Below are 20939 nucleotides of genomic sequence, written 5' to 3' on the forward strand. Positions count from 1 at the left end.
TTTCCCAAAACCAGTCCCACTGTTGTCTATCCAGATCCGGGTTGCCCTTGACCTGGCTGGAGATGCCTCTCAATCCCCCAGGGCACGCAGAGCCAGAGACAGAAACTGAAAGCAGAGCTGCACCGCGCTGAAGTCTAGAGATCCCACTGCTAGATCCAAAGAATTTACCCTTTCAGTCAACCCAAGAGGCAAAGTCCACTTTCTTCCCTGAAGGAGCAGCACCGAACAAAAGCTCCAGGCAGCTGCTTCCGCTGTTTTGGGCACAGGGCCAAGTGACAGCCCCATGGGCCGTGCAGCAAGCAGAAGATCCCTGGGAGTCATCCTCAACCCTCTGGGGCCACGTGGGTGAGTTCTCCAGGGGGAGGTGCCGCTGCCCACTGCTTCACCTTAGTGAGCGTCAAGGAGTTGGGATCAGAATCCCAGCTGGCCCCATCTGGGTCGCCAGAGTTTTGTTATCCACACAACGGGTGGGCTCAGTTGCTTGGCGGATGTCAACTAAAGAGGATTTAACAGGGGATTTTATTTCTTGCAACAAGTAAGGAGAACACCGAGACATCTCCCAAAGTGGTGTCTCCCTGAGCTGAGGCAGGTTTTCTAAGCATAGGGTAATGAGGCGTGATCTGATTGCATCTTGCAATGAGGTGATGCTGGGAGGCATGATCTAACTGGACGCTGCCACAGGGGGACACCACAGCTCTGACCCCTCTCTGGGTCTCAGTTTCCCCAACTGCAGTGAATAAATTGGCCCCAGTGATGATGCCCATGACACCACCATCCTCTGCCCTCACTCATGCTGGCGTCTCCATATGCCCATTTTCAAGCTTGTGCCCGCCCTTTGTTCCTCACTCCCCACAGCTGTCCTTAGCCAGGACTTTCACAGCGTGGAACCAAGGCCCAGAGAGGGCACTGAAACTCTCCAGGTCACACAGCCTGTCAGGGAGGCGGGGTCAAATCCAGGTCACACGTGTGCACACACACACATGCATATATGCTCACGTACATGCACACACACTCTCAAGCACATGCACACATGCACACACACATGCACACACGTTCTCATACATGCACACATACACACATGCATGCACACACATGCACATATGCTCACATACATGCACACACTCTCAAGCACATGCACACACTCTCAAGCACATGCACACATACACACACACACACACACGCTCTCATGCACACACATGCACACATGTACACGCACACACACGCACGCACATGCACAAACACAATACTCTCTTGCACATGCACACACAGGTACACACTCATGCACACATGCATGCTGTCACACACATGCACGCACACATGCTCTCATGCACATGCACACATTTACAGATGCACACATGCATGCACACGCATGCACACATGCATACACACTGCTGGGACTGGGGGCTGCTGTTTCTGAGGGCTCCTGCAGGGGCTCCTGGCCCCCTTTCTGTTCCATAAACACTCACTGAAATGCAGAAGCTGGACCCCAGCCAAGGGAAGTGAAACTTTCCAGCATCCCTACTGCTGTCCTCCCCGAAGTTGGGGGCCCAGCACCTCGTGGCAGGAAGCACCCTGGCCCCCAGCAGCCCCCAAAGTAGCCAGGTCTGCCAAGCAGGCCCTTCCTTCCTGAGAGGCACCACACCGAGTCAGCAGGATCCCAGCCTCTGTGGGGGCTGGGGGGGCCTTCCAACAAAGACCATGGCCTGGGACTCGTGAAGCAGCTTGGGAGTCCCTGAGACCCCTACCCCAAGCAAGGAGGGACCAGACCCAGGCCGACAGGCTCCTCTGCTGACTCCCTCTCCCACCACCTGCCAAGGACTCAGTCGAGTCACCCAACCCCTAGAGCTTCAGTCCACACCTGCAAAATGGAGCCAGTGACAGCTGCCCCCAGGGCTGGGTCGGATACAGGAGTCGCTGGCATGGCATGGCCCCCTAATGGCAGTCTCTGCCCTCCCTTTGCTGAGGCTCCAGGTGCCAGGAGGAGTGGTCCCTGGAGGGGGCTCATAGGGAGCCCCGGCCCGCTGGGGGCTCAGCCTCACACTCCATCCACCCCTCTTAACACCCTGTCAAGGTCCCAGCTGCCCTGATGGAAGCCAGGATGACAAATCCCCTGTCCCCACAATCCATGTGCTCTGAGCTCACGAGCCCTGCGTATGGAGGGCAGGAGAGCCCAGGCCACAGAGTTGAGTGTCATCTGGGGCAGCTTCCGAGAGGGTGTCACTTAAGAGGGTCCTGGCCACTCAGAGCCCCCCAGGCTGGTGGGCCTGGCATCTGGAGCAGGGCTGGACTGGCCCGGGGAGACCAGTGTGGTGGTAAAGAAGGCCTGGGATCGGATGCCTGGGGGAGGCTCCAGCTCGGGGTCCCAGCACCTGGCATCCAGCAGGCCCTGGCAAAGCGGCTTGCCTCACTCCCCAGTGACTTCTGAACTGGCCTCAGCTCCTCCCAGCAGATAGCTGAGCCTGGTGGGAGGGAGAGGCCCCAGGGCTGAGTGCAGGGGACCTCACCTTCATCCTTCCCCACTTTGCTCTTGAGAGGCATCAGGAGGGGATGGAGCCAGAATTGGACGCCCTGAGTGCCACCTGCAGCCCACCTCTAGGGCTCTGTGTACCCATGGGCAGTCTACCTCTACCACCTCTAGGGTTCTGTGTGCCTGTGGACATCTGTCTGAACCTCAGTTTTCACATCTATAAAATGAGCCTGAGGGTCGTTTCCAAAACAGAGCAAACCGAGTCATCTGAGTTACACTGTCCTTGAAAATGACTGAAATCCTGGATCAAACATTTTGAAATTTTGCTTAAAGCAACAAAGAGCTGTAAAACTGGGGCTCCCCTTGGCACCTTTGGGTAAGGGCGACTCAGGAGTGACCACAACCCTCTGGGGGCTGCAAGGACAGAGGCATGCTGCCGAGGTGGCGAAGGAGGAGCAGCTTGTCATCTTGGTGGCCATCAAGGTGACACCTCTACAGTAACTTTCAATAGCCTGCTCTGGTGGTGACCAAACCTGAGTCACCACCCCACTGCGGGTGTACCTCTTAGTGGTGTTAAGGAAGGTGGCCCCTCTGGGGACCAGCAGAAGGACAAAGGGCAGGGGCAGGAACTTGCCTGCAGGACCTGGACTCAATGGACCGTGGCAGCACAAGTAACAGAGTGGGGAGGGCGGGGCAGGGGCAGTGGAACAGACCCCAGCACTCTGACCTTTGGCTGCATGAACCTCAGCCCGTCCCACCCACCAGCTGCTCTCTGCTAACTTGCCACAAAACTTCCCGTCTGTGGATCTCCAGGCCCATAAATAACAGCCTGTCTGCAAGTTAGACGCCAGTCCTGGTGGCCCGGGAAGCCCAGATTCGCATCAGCAGGCAAGTACCCCCTGCCCTAAGACCCCTGCACCAGCTTGGAGGAGCAAACAGGAGGGGCAGGAAGACGAAGTTGTTGCCTAGAACCCAGACACTCCACAGCTAACTCCGGTGATGCTTTCCACTTCCCATGCTGTGCCTCAGTTTCCCTGTCTATAAAAAGGAGCACAGTCCTCTTTCTATAGGGAGTGTGCCTTGGTGAACCCATCTTCCCGAGCAGTTGGGCCCTTCTTCTCAATTTAGGAAAAATAAACTTTTTTTCTCCAAAGGAGCAGGAAAATTGTCTCCTCAGAGAAAGAGCCCCTGGGGGTGCAGGGGGGACACAGCTGAGACACTCCCGGCCAGTCACACCTCTTGACAGGTGGTTGCCCTGAGGGGCCTCCCACTGCCATCCCCGCTCTGTGCCCAGGGCCCTGCATCAGGGCCGGGGTCTCTTAAGTATGCCCACCCCCAGGTGCTGCACCCCACACCAGCATGTGCTCACTGCCTGTGCCCCGGGAGCCCCTGCGTCGCGTGGCTGTGACCGGGGGCACGCATGGCAACGAGATGTCAGGTGTCTACCTGGCCCAGCACTGGCTGCAGTCCCCTGCGGAGCTACAGAGACTCAGCTTCTCCACTGTGCCTGTGCTGGCCAACCCGGCAGCCACAGCAGCCTGCCGCCGCTACGTGGACCATGACCTCAACCGCACCTTCACCAGCAGCTTCCTCAAGTGAGTGCTCTTGCCTCCAGGCTGGCCCAGGCAGTCAGGCACCAAGTCCCCACCACAAACCTTCCCTCCAGCCACCAGCAGGGACCTCCCTGTCTTCACTCCTGCTTCCCCTCTGCCTGTGTGACCCATTCCACCACGGGGACAAACTGAACATTTAGAGAAACCCAGATTGATGTCACCTCCTCCAGGAAGCCCTTCCTGACTGCAAGTTGGGTCAGGACCTCTTCTGGGGATCCCAGACCCGGTGCTTCCCTCAGATTAGCCCCACAGGCCATGTTTACTTGTGTGCCCTGACCACTGTTCATGCCTTCTTCCAATAGTCACTGAGTCCTATCTCCAGGCCAGACTCTGGCCAGCTCAGGTGAGAGAATGGGGAATAGGGCCAAGGTGTTGGCTTCAACCTTAATGGGGAGACAGAGAAAGAACGGGGCAACCATAACCCAGGAGGCTAAAGGCAGGGCCAGTGGCTACACAAAGCAGCTAACCTGGCTGAGAGCAGTCAGGAAAGACTTCCTGGAGGCAATGGTCTATCAGCCAAGCCCCAAAGGCTGAGTAAAAGCTAGCCAGGGGAAGAGAGGTGAGAGGGAGTTTCCAGTGGAGGGCCAAGCACAGCACAGGCCTAGGGGTGCGACCAGCATGGTTCTCAGGCTGTGTGCTTGCAGTGAGGGCATGAGAGGCAGGCAAGTGGGCAGGCAGGCAGGCAGGAGGGCGGGCCAGGCTGAGGGTTTGGATTTTACCGGGAAGTGCAGAGCCAAGAGGGCCATGGGCAGGAGCGGACACAGCCACAGTGGCGGAAGAGAAAGCCCTCGCGCTGCTCAGAGTAGCTCCTGCGTTGCCCCTTCCCCCTTAAACCACTGAAGACTGACTGAGACTGTGGGGGTCGCTGTCACCCATTCCCATCTCCACAGTTCCAGGCCCACCCCGGACGACCCATACGAAGTGACGAGAGCCCGAGAGCTGAACCAGCTGCTGGGGCCCAAGGCCTCAGGCCGGGCCTTTGACTTTGTCCTTGACCTGCACAACACCACGGCCAACATGGGCACCTGCTTAATCGCGAAGTCCTCCCACGAAGTCTTTGCCATGCACCTGTGTCACCACCTGCAGGTGGCCCCAGCCCCCAGCACACAGCCTCCCAGAAGGGAGAGGGAGGGCAGGGCGGTACAATGCCGGAACCTCCTTTGCTTAGCCCCTCTTCCCCGGGCCGAGTTTCCCCGGGCTTCAGCCCCTGGGGTCTGCCACCCGCCAGCACTCCAGGCCCCCGGTACCCCCTCCCCCACCCTGCCAGAGGGCAGAGGGAGACCTGGCCAAGGAGGGTGGTGCCCTGTGTTTCCTCCATGCAACACCCTCCCACCTCAGTTTCCCCTCCCAAGTAGGCCTGGGCCCCTAACCTGCCTCTCTCGCCCCCAGCTGCAGTACCCTGAGCTGTCCTGCCAGGTCTTCCTGTACCAGCGGCCTGGGGAGGAAAGCTACAACCTGGACTCCGTGGCCAAAAATGGATTGGGTGGGCCACAACCTTCTGAGAAGTGGGCGGGGCCAGGAGGGTTGGAGGGGCGGGGCCAGGCACCAAGGGGCGGGGCCTCTTCAAGGAGTATATGGGTCCCGCGCCTGCCTAACCCCTTGCTTCCTGGTCCCCAGCTCTGGAGCTGGGCCCCCAGCCACAGGGTGTGCTGCGGGCTGACATTTTCTCAAGGATGAGGACCCTGGTGGCCACAGTTCTGGACTTCATTGAACTCTTCAACCAGGGTGAGACCCCAGGGGACTTTCGGGAAACAGGTCTGGGGAAGAGCAGGCCTGGCTGAGGGGTTGGGGAGCCAGGCTCACAGGCAGGCTGGATCTAGCCCTGAGGTTCCCCCACAGCCCACTCTGTCCTCTAGCCTGGAGGGAGGGATAGGCTCACAAGCCCAGCCTCCCACACAGGTACGGCCTTTCCCGCCTTTGAGATGGAAGCCTATAGACCCGTGGGCGTTGTGGACTTCCCTCGCACCGATGCCGGGAACCTGGCAGGCACTGTGCATCCTCAGCTGCAGGTGGGTGTGTGTGTGTGGTGGGGGGTGATTGCTGGGGCCACAGCCTTGGGGAGGGGGGTTGTCAAGGAAAACTGAGCCCCAGAGGGTGCAGCCAAGCCTCCCATGAGCTCACCAGCATCTCGGGTTGAGGAGCAGGATGGGAGGCTGGGCTCCACCGTCCCACTTCCCCAGCCCTGCTGCCTTCCCTGGAACCCCACACTCAGGCCTAGCACAAGAGGCCACAGTGATCCCCATAGCTCCTGTGGAGGGCATGATGGAGACAACCCTACCCTGGCCATAAAAGGCAGAGGGAGGGGACGTGGAGCAGGCATGACTCAATTCACCTGCTTGAAAGTGCAAATACAAAACTCTCTTCTGATTTTCAGTTGAGAGCATCGCCATGCCTGTTGGCAGGTCATCCAAGTCTCTCTCTCTGCAGGCCTTCCCTTCTGGAATGTTCCAGGGTTGGGCAATCCTGCTTTGACACCTTTCTCTTGAGTGCCTGGGAAGAACCCACTGGCTGCTGCTCTGCTTGCTGCCACACGGGTCATTTTTGAATAGGGTCTGGTGCAGTTTTGTGGCCTTTTGTGCCCTGAAGTTTCATTTTGAGGAGTTACCTTCTTACAAATGGAGGCAGCACCGTCCTGTCCGTGTTTAGGGATAGACAGTCTTAATCCAGCCGTGCCCAGCTACCTTGCAGATGTTAAGTAGTAACGGTCAATTTGGGTGGCTCCTCCTACAATTCTAAAATTTATTTTTTATTTATTATTATTATTTTTTGAGACAGAATCTTGCTTCATCGCCCAGGCTGGAGTGCAGTGGTGCAATCTTAACTCATTGTGACCTCTGCCTCCCAGGTTCAAGCAGTTCTCCTGCCTTAGCCTCCTGAGTAGCTGGGATTACAGGCACTCACCACCACACCCAGCTAATTTTTGTATTTTTAGTACAGACAGGGTTTCACCATGTTGGCCAGGCTGGTCTCGAACTCCTGACCTCAGGTGATCTGCCCGTCTTGGCCTCCCAAAGTGCTGAGATTACAGGCATGAGCCACTGTGCCCGGCCTTAAAATTTATTTATTTATTTATTTGAGACAGAGTCTCGCTCTGTTGCCCAGGCTGGAGCACAGTTGCATAATATTGGCTCACTATAACCTCTGCCTCCCAAGTTCAAGCGATTCTCCTGCCTCAGCCTCCCGAGTAGCTAGGATTACAGGCACCCACCACCACACCTAGCTAATTTTTGTATTTTCAGTAGAGATGAAGTTTCACCATGTTGGCCAGGCTGGTCTTGAACTCCTGACCTCATGATCCACCAGCCTTGGCCTCCCAAAGTGCTGGGATTACAGGCATGAGCCACTGTGCCCAGCCAAAATTTATTTAATAAAGAATCATATTGTACTTGCTGTGTGCCAGACATGCTTTAAGCACTATTAACCTGTTTAGTTTAAACTTCAGAATGATAGGAGGAGATATTGTAATCCTTATTTTACAGACAAGAAAGCTGAGGAACGGAGGTTAAGTGACTTGCTCACAGTCACACAGTTAGCAAGGATTTGAACTCCAGCTTCAATACCTGTGCCCATGTCCATGAGGGTCCACTTCCACATGGGCACATGCCTCCCCAAGGTGACTTGTGCCTTCATTTCTAGACACAGAGCAGACTGGCATCTCACCAGACCTGCTGTCTTATGGATTGAGGAAGTGAAGCGTGGGTGGGAAAGGCCACAAATGAGGGGCATCTTTTGGGTGCCAAGCTGGGGTCACCTCCCTCCGGGGCCAGGGCAGAGGTGGCTCCAGCAATCTTGGACTTGGCTCTCCTCCCAGGACCGAGACTTCCAGCCGCTGCAGCCCGGTGCTCCCATCTTCCAAATGTTCAGTGGGGAGGACCTGCTCTATGAGGGGGAGTCCACGGTGTACCCCGTGTTCATTAACGAGGCTGCCTACTATGAGAAGGGCATTGCCTTTGTCCAGACTGAGAAGTTCACATTCACTGTGCCTGCCATGCCCGTGCTGAACCCTGCCCCGAGCCCAGCTTCCTAACCCAAGCCGCACCTCCCCAACTTCAGTCTTCCCATCTGAACGATGGGTCCTGAGGCACAGCTCTGAGCACAGAGGTCCCTTTTGCCACCTACCATGTACCATGTTCCTTGCCAGGCCCCCCAGCCCCTGGCCTCAGTTTCCCATTCTATAAAATGGAAGATGTCCAGAGGTCCATGGTTTGTGTCCTCTGTCCTGCACCGCTCCTGTCTGGCTGGGGAAGTGGATGGAGGAAGGGAGGTTGACCACAGGATCTGGGGGAGGTCTGACCAGTGCAGCCTTGGACACACAAGTGTCTTGGGGCCAGTGGTGGCTGCCTCTGTGCCCACAACTGTCCATCCACGCCCGGAGGAGGATCCCAGAGTGTAGGAGGAGAACCTGGAGAATTTTGCTCTGGATCCAGCAGAGGGGCTTTCAGAGGAGGCCACAACCCAGAGGGGGACCCCCCAACCCTCCTACAGTCCTGGGGCCAGAGGGTGAGTGTGGGGAGTGCAGAGCCGGGCCCATGTCTGTGCACACGTGTGTGTTTGTCCATGCATGGCGCCTGCCCCGTGTGCTCTTTGGCGTGTGTGTCTGTGCGTTTCCCACACACACGTGTTTCCAAGAGCCTCAGTTGCTTGGGCATTCTAAGGGGATCTCTATGTGGCCAGATGTGCATTTCCAAGTGTGTAATGAGCCCGGTGCCCATAGTGGCTCAAGCAGGGAGTCAGGGCTGGGGGAAGAGCCACAGCAAGACAAGGCTGTCCCCATGCAGGACAGCCTGTCCAACTGCAGAGACGCAGGGAGGAGGTGACTTGGGTCGGGGTAGACGGACTTCCCAGCTAATTGGGAAGCCATCATTTCCACCATCCCCAGGACACCGCGCACTGATGTCGGGCAAGCCGGCACAAGGCCTGCTGCTGAGGGCCCCTCTGTCCTGATGCTGGCACCCTTCAGGGTGTCATGGCAGGACAAATAGGCAGGGCTACATGAGACCTGGCTGCAGCCTCACTGCCTGCACCTGCCTGAGCCTAACGGACTCTTGTTGGACAGCTGGAGCTGCTGGAGCCCAGAGTCCCCTTGCAGTGCCACTCCCGCAGCCCTCTACACCCCCGCCCGGCCCATCCATTTCCCTGCAGCCACGGCTGCCACACCACCTCCTGGTATTGAGCAGTGAGATGAGAAGGTGTGAAGGATACGGGGGCACCAGGGACAGGCTGGCAGGCAAGATGGATGAGAGGGCAGGGGGCCAGCAGGCGCCTCGGGCAGCCAGGGCAGGCCAGCCGGGGAGGGGTGTGCAGGGAGGCCTGCCTGCGTGTGTGCATGTGCATGCCTGTGTCTGTGCACGTGCCGTGTGGTAAGTCCATGTGCACAGAAGCTGCACGTGTGTGCACTGTGTGGTGAGTCAGCAGGCTCTGAGTTCGTCCTGTGTCTGCGTGTGTGTGGGTTAGCATGTCAGTGTGCTCATGTGTGTGAGGGGGGCGGCTGTTTCCCATCACACAGATCAGAATTGCACACGCACACATATCAGGGGCCACTACAATCCCAGCCTGGCCCTCCCTTGGTTATCTTGGTGAAGGGGAGCCACCAGGACTGGAATGGATCCCCCAACTCCCTCCATCATCTCCCCACTTCCCACCCACCATGCCATGGCCAGGGCAGATGACTACACCTTGTTGGATAGCCCCAAGGGGCTGCTCAGACCCTCCATCTCACACAGATCACCCCCATCTTGCCTGGCAGCAACTCCAGAGCACTGGCAGCCTTCTCTGACACAGCCGGGCATGGGGTTGGACCAGGGGCCGGCCCTCCTCCCTTTACATGCCCCCAGAGCCAGCCCACCCTCTTCGTGTGGGGTCCCATCCAGCTCTGCAGGTTGAGATCTGAGACACAAGGGATTGTGCCACAGGCATCTCTGAGCTGCAGGGAGGAGCGCCCAGAACATAGCGCTCAGGGAGAAGCAGCCCTGCCACCCTCCAGCCCCTCCGTGCCCCCTCTTAGGAATCAAGGTCACTGTCAACCCAACATCCCCAAGACAGGATTCTGGAGGAGGTGTGGGGTGCTCCCGCCAGACGACCCACTCTGTGCCATTGGGCAAGAGTCAAAAGGCCAAAGAGCACTCTCAACCAAGGGACTGGCATCAGCTCAGGGGGACCTCCGGGTTCTGCCTCCCTGCAGAGTGACCCATGTGTGTCCCCTGAATGCCCAGCACAGGCTGCAGGCAGCCTGGAGAAGGTGCCCGGTTAGGCCAGAGAGAACAGACAGACCCACAGGCAGAGCGGAAGCCCACTTCTCACCTGGGCCAGCCTCACCATTTCCACTCATGCCCAGATGGAGGCTACATGGGCACCGTCAGCCAGGGCACTGCCCCCAGTGCCAGGCGGGATGGGCTTACCACTCTCCAGGCTGGGCTAGATCATCACAGGCAGAAGAGATTACGTGCTTAGGTTAACTGGGGAGACTGAGGCACTCCGGAGACTGTAGGACCTGCCAGCGTTGCGCAGCTCCCTGAGTTCATCCCCGTGTGTGTGTGTGTGTGTGTGGGTTCGCATGCCACAGGACCTGGGCTTCCCACCACCCAGTCTGGGGCTCTATGCTGACCACACTCATCGCTGCTGCCCCCTTGTGTTTCCTGCTCACACTCCTCCTGACCATTGCGCATCTGCCGGCCGGCTGGGGCCAGCCTCAGGTCAGGGGTCTGGGTCTTGGCGGGAGGGCACCTCCTCCGCCATTCAACCCTCAATTTGCTGCTCCCACTGTGCCTCCCAACCCCTGGGGCCCAGCCCCTCCAGTCAGCCAGGCCTGGACCCCTGCAGATGCCCAGCCGTCCTCAAGAACCACCCTCCCACCCACTCACCCCTGCCACGCCTGGGCCCATCGATCAGGAATAGCTGGGGGCTCTTAGCTAGGGAAGGGAGGGGCCTGAAGAGGGAGGACAAGGAGGGAGGAAGGGGGGGCTCTGCAACGTCAGAACCTGCCCACCTGCCCTCCTCCCACACAGCCTTGGACAGCACAGCCTGAGAGTGGCTTGGAGAAGGGCCCCTGCACGCCCCAGAGTCTGCATCTCACCTTCGGAGACCAGGAGTCCAGCTCAAGTGGGAAGACCACGACCTCGGGACGTGGACGAAGGGCGATCGAAGACGCAAGGACAGTCCTGCCGAGAGACCACAGCCTGTGTGAGCACCTGAGGGCTGAGCTGAGGTGCTGAGTGGACGAGTGGTGACCACTCCTCCCGGCAGGCAGGGTCCCCTTGGGTGGCAGCCACAGCCCAGCCCCAGCCAAGCAGTGTTTCTCCAGGAGCCGGACAGCCGCTCTGTCTCCATGGCAGGTAGGCTACGTGAAGCAGAGGTGACCTCATGGGTCGGGCTCAGGTTCCAGGGTGGGTGGGCAGGGTGGGAACCAAGGCAGCCCCGCTGAACCCAGGCCCTGTGCAAGAGGGTGGGGCAGGGGCACCCCAGGCTAAGGTCTGAGATCCCCATGGGACAGGGCTCACGGCTGCCCAAGTGCAATGATGGGAGAGGCCAGGGACCAGGCTGTTCCGGGAGATGAGCGCCTCACTGCGCACGTGTGACCTCAGGCCTCTTCCTGAGCCCCAGCTCCTTCGGTATCAAAGTTGGGGGCTGGACAAGAAGGCTTAGCTTCCCTTCCAGACTTGACACTCGATGCTTCCGGCAAGCTGTCATCTCTGGGCCCTAAGGAGTGCTGGCTTCTAGAGGGACTGAGCAGAGGACAGGCTCCCTCCCCAGAGTCCCTAAAAGTGTCAAGCGGCAGCACATTGGCTGCGATGGGCAGCGGGTGAGCCCGTAGAGGACTTGGGAGCCAGTGACGACTGGCAAAGCCTCCAGGCCCAGTGAAGTCATGAACCCCTCCCCTTGGGACCGATCGCCATGGACGCAGGGGGTACTGGCATCACCTGGATGACGTACCCACCCCAGCAGGGCAGCCGGGTGACAAGCAGTTACCCTTCTGATGGACCGGCCGCAGGGGCAGGGGGACATCAGCCCATCTATCCATCCTGCCCAGGGTCCTCAAACCTGATGTGACCCATTGCTGTCACAAAGACGCCCCCTCCTCTGTGAGGCTGCAGAAATCCCAGGAGCTTTGCATGCAGCTCTCAGGGCTGCTGAGGACGCGGCCATGGCCCTGGGCTCCACACTCTCCCCAGGCACCTACTAAGAGCTCACCCTCGCCAGGTGCCGTCCACCTGGTACCTCAGTAGATGCTATGCCACCCTGGGAGCCTCCGTCACCCGCCTATCTGCCAATTCATCCATCTCTGCAACACCTAGCATCCCCCCTCTGCTCCAGGCATCCCACGGTTTTACAGTCATGTAAATGCCCCAAAGCCACTCGGGTGGGGACACAGCTGGGAATAAAACCTTGTCCCCGGACTCCCAGCCACTGTGGCTTCCATGGCCCCTCCAGCTCCTCAGTCCCTTATGGGGCTGCAATAAAATAATAGTTCTGTTTTTCAGGATTTTTTTTCCATTTAAAATATTTTAATTGTAAAATATACATAACAAAATTTACCATCTTAACCTTTTTTTTTTTTTTTTTTTTAAGACACAGTCTCGCTCTGTCACCCAGGCTGGAGTGCAGTGGTGCAATCTTGGCTCACTGCAACCTCCACCCCCTTGGGTTCAAGTGACTCTTGTGTCTCAGCCTCCTGAGTAGCTGGGATTACAGGCGCCTGCCAGCACTCCTGGCTAATTTTTGTATTTTAAGTAGAGATGGGGTTTGCCATGTTGGCCAGGCTGGTCTCAAACTCCTGACCTCAAGTGACCCGCCCGCCTCGGCCTCCTAAAGTGCTGGGATTACAGGCACGAGCCACCGTGCCTGGCCCACCTTAACCATTTTTAAATGCACAGTTTTGTGACATTAATTACATTCACATTGTACAAGTAGAGGTTCCTCTTCAAAGACTTTCCTCCTATATAATTAGGAATAAACAATAACTTCTCTTCGAAACAAAATGTATTCAAAGACCTATGCTAACATTCTTAAATATCTGCTAGCCATAATTTTAAAAAAATCAATATACTTTATGTTCTTAGCTCCCACAATTTAGCCTAAACATTTGCCCTGGCATGCTACAAGTTTTCCCTCCTTCTTTGTTCTCCTCTGACTTTGCTTCTTTTAAAAGTTCGAAGTTACTAGGCAATCAGGACAAATACAGAATGCGAGGTCCCGTTCCAGCCAATGAGAACCGGACCCTGTCTCCTTTGTTTGGTGCACTCTCGTGGCAAAACTGCTGGCGAGTGTACCCTTTCTGCAAAAAGTAAAAAAATGACCTTGCTGAGGAAATTAAATTTATGTTCAAGTGCTATTTCTTTTTTTTTTACTTTTTCTTTTTTTTTTTGAGACGGAGTCTCGCTCTACCGCCCAGGCTGGAGTGCAATGGCATGATCTCAGCTCACTGCAAGCTCCGCCTCCTTGGTTCATGCCATTCTCCTGCCTCAGCCTCCCGAGTAGCTGGGAATACAAGTGCCCGCCACCACACCTGGCTAATTTTTTGTATTTTTAGTAGAGACGGGGTTTCAGCGTGTTAGCCAGGATGGTCTTGATCTCCTGACCTTGTGATCCGCCCGCCTCGACCTCCCAGAGTGCTGGGATTACAGGCGTGAGCCACCGCGCCCGGCCGTTCAAGTGCTATTTCTTTACGGCACCGGAAAACAAGCATTTCTAACAACGTTGTTGTGCAACCATCATTCGCATCCATCTCTAGAACTTTTTGCATCTTGCAGAACTGATATTCTGTCCTTATGAAACAACAACTCTCCATTTCCTCCTTCCCAGCCCTTGGCAACCACCGTTCTACTTTCTGTTTGTACGAATTTGGCCTCACCAGGTACCACCTATGAGTAGAATCATATGGTATTTGTCCTTTGGTGTCTGGCTCATTTCACACAACAGTGTCTTCAGGGCTCATCCATGTTGTAGCATGTGTCAGAATGTTCTTTCCTGTTCAGGCTGGATGCTATTCCCTTGCATAGATGGACCCCACTTTGTTCATCCATCCATTCTCCGATGGACACTGGGTTGCTTCCGTTTCTTGGCTACTGTGAATCATGCTGATATGAACATGGGTGTGCAAATATCTGTTTGAGTTCCTTCTTTCAATTCTTTCTGGTATAGACCCAGAAGTGGAATTGCTGGATCACATGGTAATTCTAGGCTGCGCATGGTGGCTCACGCCTGTAACCCCAGCACTTTGGGAGGCTGAGGTGGGCAAATCACCTGAGGTCAGGAGTTCGAGACCAGCCTGGACAACATGGTGAAACCCCATCTCTAATAAAAATACAAAAACTAGCCAGGCATGATGGTGCACACCTGTAATCCCAGCTACTCGGGAGGCTGAGGCAGGAGAATCTTTTGAACCAGGGAGGCAGAGGTTGCAGTGTGCCGAGATCATGCCACTGTACTCCAGCCTGGGTGACAGAGCAAGACTCCATCTCAAAAAGAAAAAAGACAAATATATATATGTTTAGTAAATCCAGTTTTAATTTTTTGAGGCGCTACCATACTGTTCTCCCCAGCAGCTGCACCATTTTACATTCTCACCAGCAGTGCACAAGAGTTCCAGTTTCTTGAGGCCAGGCATAGTGGCTCATGCCTGTAATCCCAACACTTTAGGAGGCCGAGGTGGGAGGATCACTTGAGCTCAGGAGTTCAAGACCAGCCTGGGCAACATAGGGAGATCCTATTTCTACAAATAAATAAATAAATAAATAAATAAATAAATAAATAAAAATTTAAAAATAGCCGTGTATGGTGGTATGCGGCTATAGTCCCAGCTACCTGTAAGGCTGATATGGGAGGATCACTTGAGGCCAGGAGGTCGAGGCTGCAGTGAGCTGACTGAGCCATCGCTGCACTCCAGCCTGGGCAACAGAGTGAGACCCTGCCTTAAATAAATAAATAAATAAATAAAAAGAAGTTCTAATTTTTCCATCTCCTTACCAACACTTTTTATTTGCTGGTTTCTTTTCTAATAGCCACCTTAATGGGTGTAAAATGGTATCTTATTTAGCTAAGATTTTTTTTTTTAATTGGAGGGGTGAAAGGTGGCAAAGCATTTGGCCAAGACTTGTGCCAGGATTGCAGATCAAAAGACAAGATGTTTAGAAAAGGGTGCAGAGGCCAGAGAAAAAGACAGTAGGATGGGCTTCTGGAGGCAGGCTCTGGGCGGGTTGTCAGGGTCAGGGATGGGTAATTGGTGCTGAATGGGGGACTCTTCTTGGCTCAGCTCTCCTTCAGCAGCACCGGGAAGCAGGGTCCCAAGGAGCTGGGGAAGACCCCGGCCCCCTCCCCCCCCCAACACATCATCTAGAACAGATGCTGTTTGTGAAGGTCCCCTTGTGCACCAGCCCCTTCGTGTGGTCACTAATCCTCACATCAGCCTTGTGAGGCAGGTATAAAGAAACCCTTCCAACAGATGTGGAAACTGAGGCTCCAGGGGTGAAACAATTTGCTTGAGGCCACATAGACACAAGATGGCCCAAACATTCTCTGGGGAGCAAGACAGGCCCTGACACTACCCTCAAGGAGCATGCTGGCAAAAAAGACTTTAAGTGAGCATTTACTTCACAGAGTGATGCTAAGTGAGGGATCCTGTGAGAACACAGCCCTGGCAGTCAGGGAGGGCTTCCTGGAGTAAGAGGCATATAGGTGCAGCCTGAAGGAGGAGAGCTGGCCGGGTGATGCATGAGGCCCACGCTTCCGTCCTCTCTCTGCAGCCTTCCTGTCTGCTGGCTTCGGCATACTTGCACCCTCAGAGACCTACCCACTACCCACAACCAGCTCTGGCTGGGAGCCCCGGCTGGGGTCGCCATTCCCATCAGGCCCTTGTACCAGCTCTACTGGGGCCCAAGCTGTGGCCGAGCCCAATGGACAGGGCCCCAAGAACCCACGTGTGTCCAGTGTGACGGTTCAGTTGGAGATGAAACCTCTGTGGGAGGAATTCAACCAGCTGGGCACCGAGATGATCGTCACCAAGGCAGGCAGGTGTGAGCAGCAGGGGCGGGGCGGGGCAGGGGCCAGGGCTGGAGCCGCATCCGGCTGCTGAGCACCTCCCTCCTGCAGGAGGATGTTCCCCCCCTTCCAGGTGAAGATCCTGGGCATGGACTCCCTGGCCGACTACGCCCTGCTCATGGACTTCATCCCCCTGGACGACAAGAGATACAGGTGCGGGGACCGGCCTGGGGCGCAGGCTCAGGTCTCAGGTGCTGAGACCAGGAATTAGACCCTTCCTGCACTCCCAGGTGAGGCAGGGGCCTGTCCAAGCAATGTCAGGAAGGCCCAGCATAAGGGCAGGACGACAGACAGGCAACAACAGCCTGAGGGCAGGAGGGAGCCCAGCTCAGGGTACCCGGCAGACTTCCATGGGCAGTAGGCTAGCCTCGGGCAGGCAGCTTTCCTTGGGCAGTGGGCTAGCCTTGGGCAGGCGGAGAGGTCTAGCCCAGGGCAGCAGGGGTTATCCTGTCATCCACCAGCCGGGTGCAGCCACAGGGAGCTCAGGTCTCAACAGGCTTCTCCGAGCCTTGAGTTCCTTAGCCAGGTGTCCACAAGGTGGGCTGGGCAGTGCTGGAGTCAGCAGCAGCCCCTGCACCCCGCCCGTATTGTTCAGGTATGACTCTGGTTAGGGCAGCCCTCACCACCTCGCTGTGCCCCCCAGGTATGCCTTCCACAGCTCGGCCTGGCTGGTGGCGGGCAAGGCAGACCCAGCCACACCCGGCCGTGTGCACTTCCACCCTGACTCGCCGGCCAAGGGCGCCCAGTGGATGCGCCAGATCGTGTCCTTCGACAAGCTCAAGCTGACCAACAACCTGCTGGATGACAATGGCCACGTGAGGCCCGGGCCATGGTGGGGACAGAAGGGCCTGGGGTCAGGGCTGGTGGGGCCCTTGGTGCCCAATGGCCTTGGTGATCATCACCTAGGCCTGCTGCTGATGGCCAAGGCTGGGCGGGGAGTGGGGGTGGTGAGCTCACCTGGCTGGGGGTGGCACAGCAGGGAGGGCTGTCCAGGCAGGTGGAAAAGGGGGTGGGGGCGGGGGAATGTTCCAGCATACGTTGTCCCCCGCAAGGAGAGGGAGGATAACGTATGGAACGCCCAGCCTAGGCCGGGCCGCTGTATGTGTGGACACAGCATCATTGACACTTGGTCAAACAGCCAACAATCCCTGCCCTCACAGAGGTCACTTCCTGGGGCAGGGGCAGGGTCCAGAAGACACTGTGTCCAGCATCTCAAATAGGGACAAATGCCAAAGAGAAAGCGGAGCTATGGAAGGGGGCAGAGAAAGGGTGCTGCTGCTCTCAGGGGGTGCAGGGAGCTGAAGACCTGAAGGAGGTGGGGATGGAGGGGCCTGTGCCGGCCAGAGGGGACAGCAGGTGCAAAGGCCCTGAGGCCAGAGAATCCTGGGCCCGCAGAACTGCAAGAGGCACCCATGGGGCCGGAGTGGAGCCCCAGGAGGGGAAGCCAAAGAGGCGAGTGCCTGAGGGGCCGGGGCTGACTGCTTTTACCGTGTGGGGTGGAAGTTGCTGGAAGGTTAGGAGCAGGGGGCTATGTGATATGGCTTCCTAGGCAGCTGTGTGGAGAAGAAACAGAGGGGTAAGGTGGGGACAGAGGACAGGCCAGGAGGCAACCGAGGAAACCGGTGAACGTGACAGTGGCAGGTGGCAGCTGTGATGTGGGGTGTGAGAGGACACGGAGGCAAGGATCCTCAAACACAAGGGGCCTTTAACACAGAACCACAGCCTTTCCAGCTCAGACCCTGCGCCACCATGAAAGGAACAGGGCAGTAGGCCCGGGGCAGGCCTCCAGCTTGGAGGGAAGGAATCCAGCCTCAGGGAGTCTGCAGCAGCCTGCCTCACCCCTGTACCCCTGCTCTGCCCCTTCCACAGATCATTCTCAACTCCATGCACCGCTACCAGCCCCGTTTCCACGTGGTCTTCGTGGACCCACGCAAGGACAGTGAGCGCTATGCCCAGGAGAACTTCAAGTCCTTTATCTTCACGGAGACCCAGTTCACAGCTGTGACAGCCTATCAGAACCACAGGGTGAGTGAACCAGCTCGGGAGCACCCACTGCAGGCCCATTTCACAGGGGTGGAGACTGAGCCCTGAGGATTGCAGCCCTCACTGGCACAGACTACTGCCCTCCCCACTTATCCTGAGCATCTGCTGTCAGTCAAGGCCCTGCCCGCACTCCTATCAGCTCAGAGTTCCTGGGCCAAGGGGCCCGAGTGCCAGGGCCTCCCGACCCAGGGTTCCCAGGAGGACAAGGTGGCTGAGCCTGGCTCAGGGCCAGCCCCACAACTGCACTTTGTCCCCTGCAGATCACCCAGCTGAAAATCGCCAGCAACCCTTTCGCCAAGGGCTTTAGAGAGAGTGACCTGGACTCCTGGTACTGTCTGACCCTGACCCTAGCCCCTCACTCCCAACCCCAGGCATATCCTAAGGCCTCAGTTCCTGACCCTTGTTTCAGGGTCACACCCTCTGACCCATCCTGGGGCCCCACCATCTGAATCTGGCCATGATCCCTGGCCTGGGTTCCTCCCCTTGATCCCCTCCCCCAATTCCTGCTTGCTCCATCTTCAGGCCTGTGGCCCCACAGCCCCTGCTCAGTGTCCCAGCCCGGAGTCACAGCAGCCTCAGTCCCTGTTTGCTGAAGGGCGCCACAGAGAGGAAGAAAGGTAAGGCTCCAGGCCTGCAGAGCAGACATAGTGGGACTAAGGCGTACACGGTGGGCGGGCGGGAAGCAAAGGGACAGGACCTCCAGGAAGGGGCGTTAGCAGCTCAGCAAACCCACAGGGCCCCTGTGTGGACACAGAGGGGGAAGCAGACATGCCTAAGACAATATGGGGCTCAGAACAGAGAGCACAGGCAGGGGGTGCCAGGCGGGCTTCCTGCAGGAGGTGGCTCCCAAGCTGGGCTTTGGAGGACTGGGAAGCGTTTGGACAGAGGGAGAAGGTGAAGAAGAAATTCCAGACAGAGGGAAAAGCAAGGGCAAAGGCTGAGAGGTAGGTAACTTGGGAAGGAGGAGCAGGAAGGGACCAGGGCAGGCCTGGGATGAGGGCTGAGGATATGATGCGAGGCCCAGAATCCACTCAGACCATTTCCTCCCTCAGACCCCAACAAAACTTCAGCTTCCACCTCCAGGACCCCTGCTCAGCTCCATCATCAGCTGCTGCCCCCACCTGAGGCCCTGCTGGCCCCAGCCACCTACAGGCCTGTCACCTATCAGAGCCTGTACTCTGGAGCCTCAAGCCACCTAGGGATCCCAAGGACCCGACCGGCACCATACCCCCTCCCCAACATCCGGGCTGATAGGGATCAAGGAGGCCTGCCTCTCCCAGCTGGGCTGGGGCTCCTGTCCCCCACTGTGGTGTGCCTGGGGCCTGGCCAGGACTCCCAGTGATGGCAGAAGCCCTGTGGGGAAGCCCTGCTACCCTGGACCTTACGCCGGGTGTGGGAATCAGCCTCTGCCCCACCCCGTCCAGCTCCACCTCTGTCTCAAGGACAGCAGAGTAGGTGAAAGTCTAGAGAAAGAGACTACCTGCCCAGGGTCACAGCAAGGCTGGGACCATGGCAAGCTTGGAACCAGGCCTTCTACCTCCCAACCCCAGCAGCCTGAATACTGTGCCCTCTTGCTTTGGGGGTAACTCCCAAAAACCCTGCCTTACCTCTCTCTTCCCCCGAACATTAAACTATTTGGCATGAGTGGTCAGAGCACTTCCGTCCTCGTGGTCAGGGCGGGGCCCTCAGGAACTCCCAGACCCATCACAGTCCCCACATCAGCCCTGTGTAGGCATCCCGAAGCTCTGCTCAGTGCCGTGCGCATCCCTGGGAGCACACAGTGATATTAAAAGTGGTGGCTCCAGCCCAGTGGCAGGGCTACACTTGCCCAGATGAGGATCAAAACTGGCGCTCAGAGAGGCACAGGACCTGCTCAAAGTCACACAGCAGGGCATGGCGGACACCCGCCACCCCACGTTTAAATACTGTGTGCAAGGCTGGGGTCATCTGGTCCCCAAGCCCAGGGTCTGGTGGAAGGGTGCGGAACCACGGTGGTCAGTGATCACAGGAGCCAAGGAAGGGACGGGAGAGGGATTTGGGAATCCGGTCCAGACTCAAGGCAGGGAGAAGAGCTCTGGATGCTGGGACAAGGAGGTCAAAGGCCTGGGGCTGGACTCCGAAGGAGCCTGAGGAGAAGACAAGACTGGGAGCGGCGCACGCCACTCAGCGGCACCGGGAGGGAGCACCAGAGGGAGGGCTAGGCCGGACGCTCCTCTCGTGCACCGATCGACCTCGGGGTCCTAGAAGGGCGTCCCCGTGGAATCCCGGCTCCGCATATCCTGGAGCCCCTAGGGGAGGGACGGACCAGCGGGGACCGGCGAGGCCTCATCAGACACCCCAACGCCAGGACCCAAAGGGACCGAGGACGGTCGCCGGGCGCTTCACGGTTCGCGCGGTTCCAGGATCTCGGAGGACACACCCCGCAGGTCCTCCAGCTCCGCGCCCACCTCCCTCCCCGCGGCCACGCCCCCGGCCCCGGCCCAGCCCTGCCGGAAGCACAGTCCGCCTGGACACGCCTTTCCGGCCACGCCCCCACCTCGAGCCGCCCCCTCGCTCCCCCTAGTCCTTCTTAGCAAAAGCTCCGGTCTAGGCCCCGCCCCCAGGCCGCCCCAGCCTCGATTGCCTACAAGGCCCCGCCCCTTAACAGACCCCGTCCCACCGAGGCCCCGCCTTCAAACAGGCCCTGCCCTCGAACAGACCCAGTCCCACCGAGACCATATCTCCGGACAGGCCCCGCCCCCGAACAGACCCAGTCCCACCGAGGCCCCCCCCCCCGACTGCCG

At 57.7% G+C, this 20939-nt stretch overlaps 2 protein-coding genes across 3 annotated transcripts; both read left to right on the top strand.

Annotated features, from left to right (window-relative positions):
- The first annotated feature begins 3299 nt into the window (after positions 1-3299).
- ACY3 (aminoacylase 3) lies at positions 3300-11374 on the top strand. Of its 2 annotated transcripts, none has more exons than XM_030918356.1 (7): positions 3300-3355; positions 3807-4062; positions 4971-5166; positions 5470-5563; positions 5698-5805; positions 5980-6089; positions 11085-11374. In XM_030918356.1, exons 2-7 carry the CDS (start codon positions 3827-3829, stop codon positions 11289-11291), a joined length of 951 nt encoding a protein of 316 aa, XP_030774216.1. In that variant the 5' UTR covers positions 3300-3355; positions 3807-3826; the 3' UTR covers positions 11292-11374. The 2 variants fall into 2 exon arrangements, with proteins under 2 accessions (XP_030774216.1, XP_030774215.1); XM_030918355.1 differs by lacking the exon at positions 11085-11374 and adding an exon at positions 7892-8275.
- On the top strand, positions 11301-19800 carry TBX10 (T-box transcription factor 10). Its single transcript, XM_010366324.2, has 8 exons — positions 11301-11411; positions 15819-16086; positions 16165-16266; positions 16757-16928; positions 17983-18138; positions 18417-18484; positions 18679-18773; positions 19209-19800. The coding sequence occupies exons 1-8, from the start codon at positions 11405-11407 to the stop codon at positions 19496-19498; spliced, it is 1158 nt and encodes a 385-aa protein (XP_010364626.1). The 5' UTR covers positions 11301-11404; the 3' UTR covers positions 19499-19800.
- Positions 19801-20939: the final 1139 nt, after the last annotated feature.

The sequence above is a fragment of the Rhinopithecus roxellana genome, chromosome 15 (assembly GCF_007565055.1).
Source record: "Rhinopithecus roxellana isolate Shanxi Qingling chromosome 15, ASM756505v1, whole genome shotgun sequence".
Taxonomy (NCBI): Eukaryota; Metazoa; Chordata; class Mammalia; order Primates; family Cercopithecidae; genus Rhinopithecus; species Rhinopithecus roxellana.

Excerpts from the sequence above, each read along its gene's own strand:
- ACY3 (XM_030918355.1), top strand. The coding sequence starts at position 3,827 with ATGTGCTCACTGCCTGTGCCCCGGGAGCCCCTGCGTCGCGTGGCTGTG. Across the intron at positions 5,167-5,469 it reads ACCTGTGTCACCACCTGCAG|CTGCAGTACCCTGAGCTGTC; the intron begins GTGGCCCCAGCC and ends TCTCGCCCCCAG. Across the intron at positions 5,806-5,979 it reads CATTGAACTCTTCAACCAGG|GTACGGCCTTTCCCGCCTTT; the intron begins GTGAGACCCCAG and ends CCTCCCACACAG.
- TBX10 (XM_010366324.2), top strand. Across the intron at positions 16,929-17,982 it reads TGCTGGATGACAATGGCCAC|ATCATTCTCAACTCCATGCA; the intron begins GTGAGGCCCGGG and ends CCCCTTCCACAG. Across the intron at positions 18,139-18,416 it reads CAGCCTATCAGAACCACAGG|ATCACCCAGCTGAAAATCGC; the intron begins GTGAGTGAACCA and ends TGTCCCCTGCAG.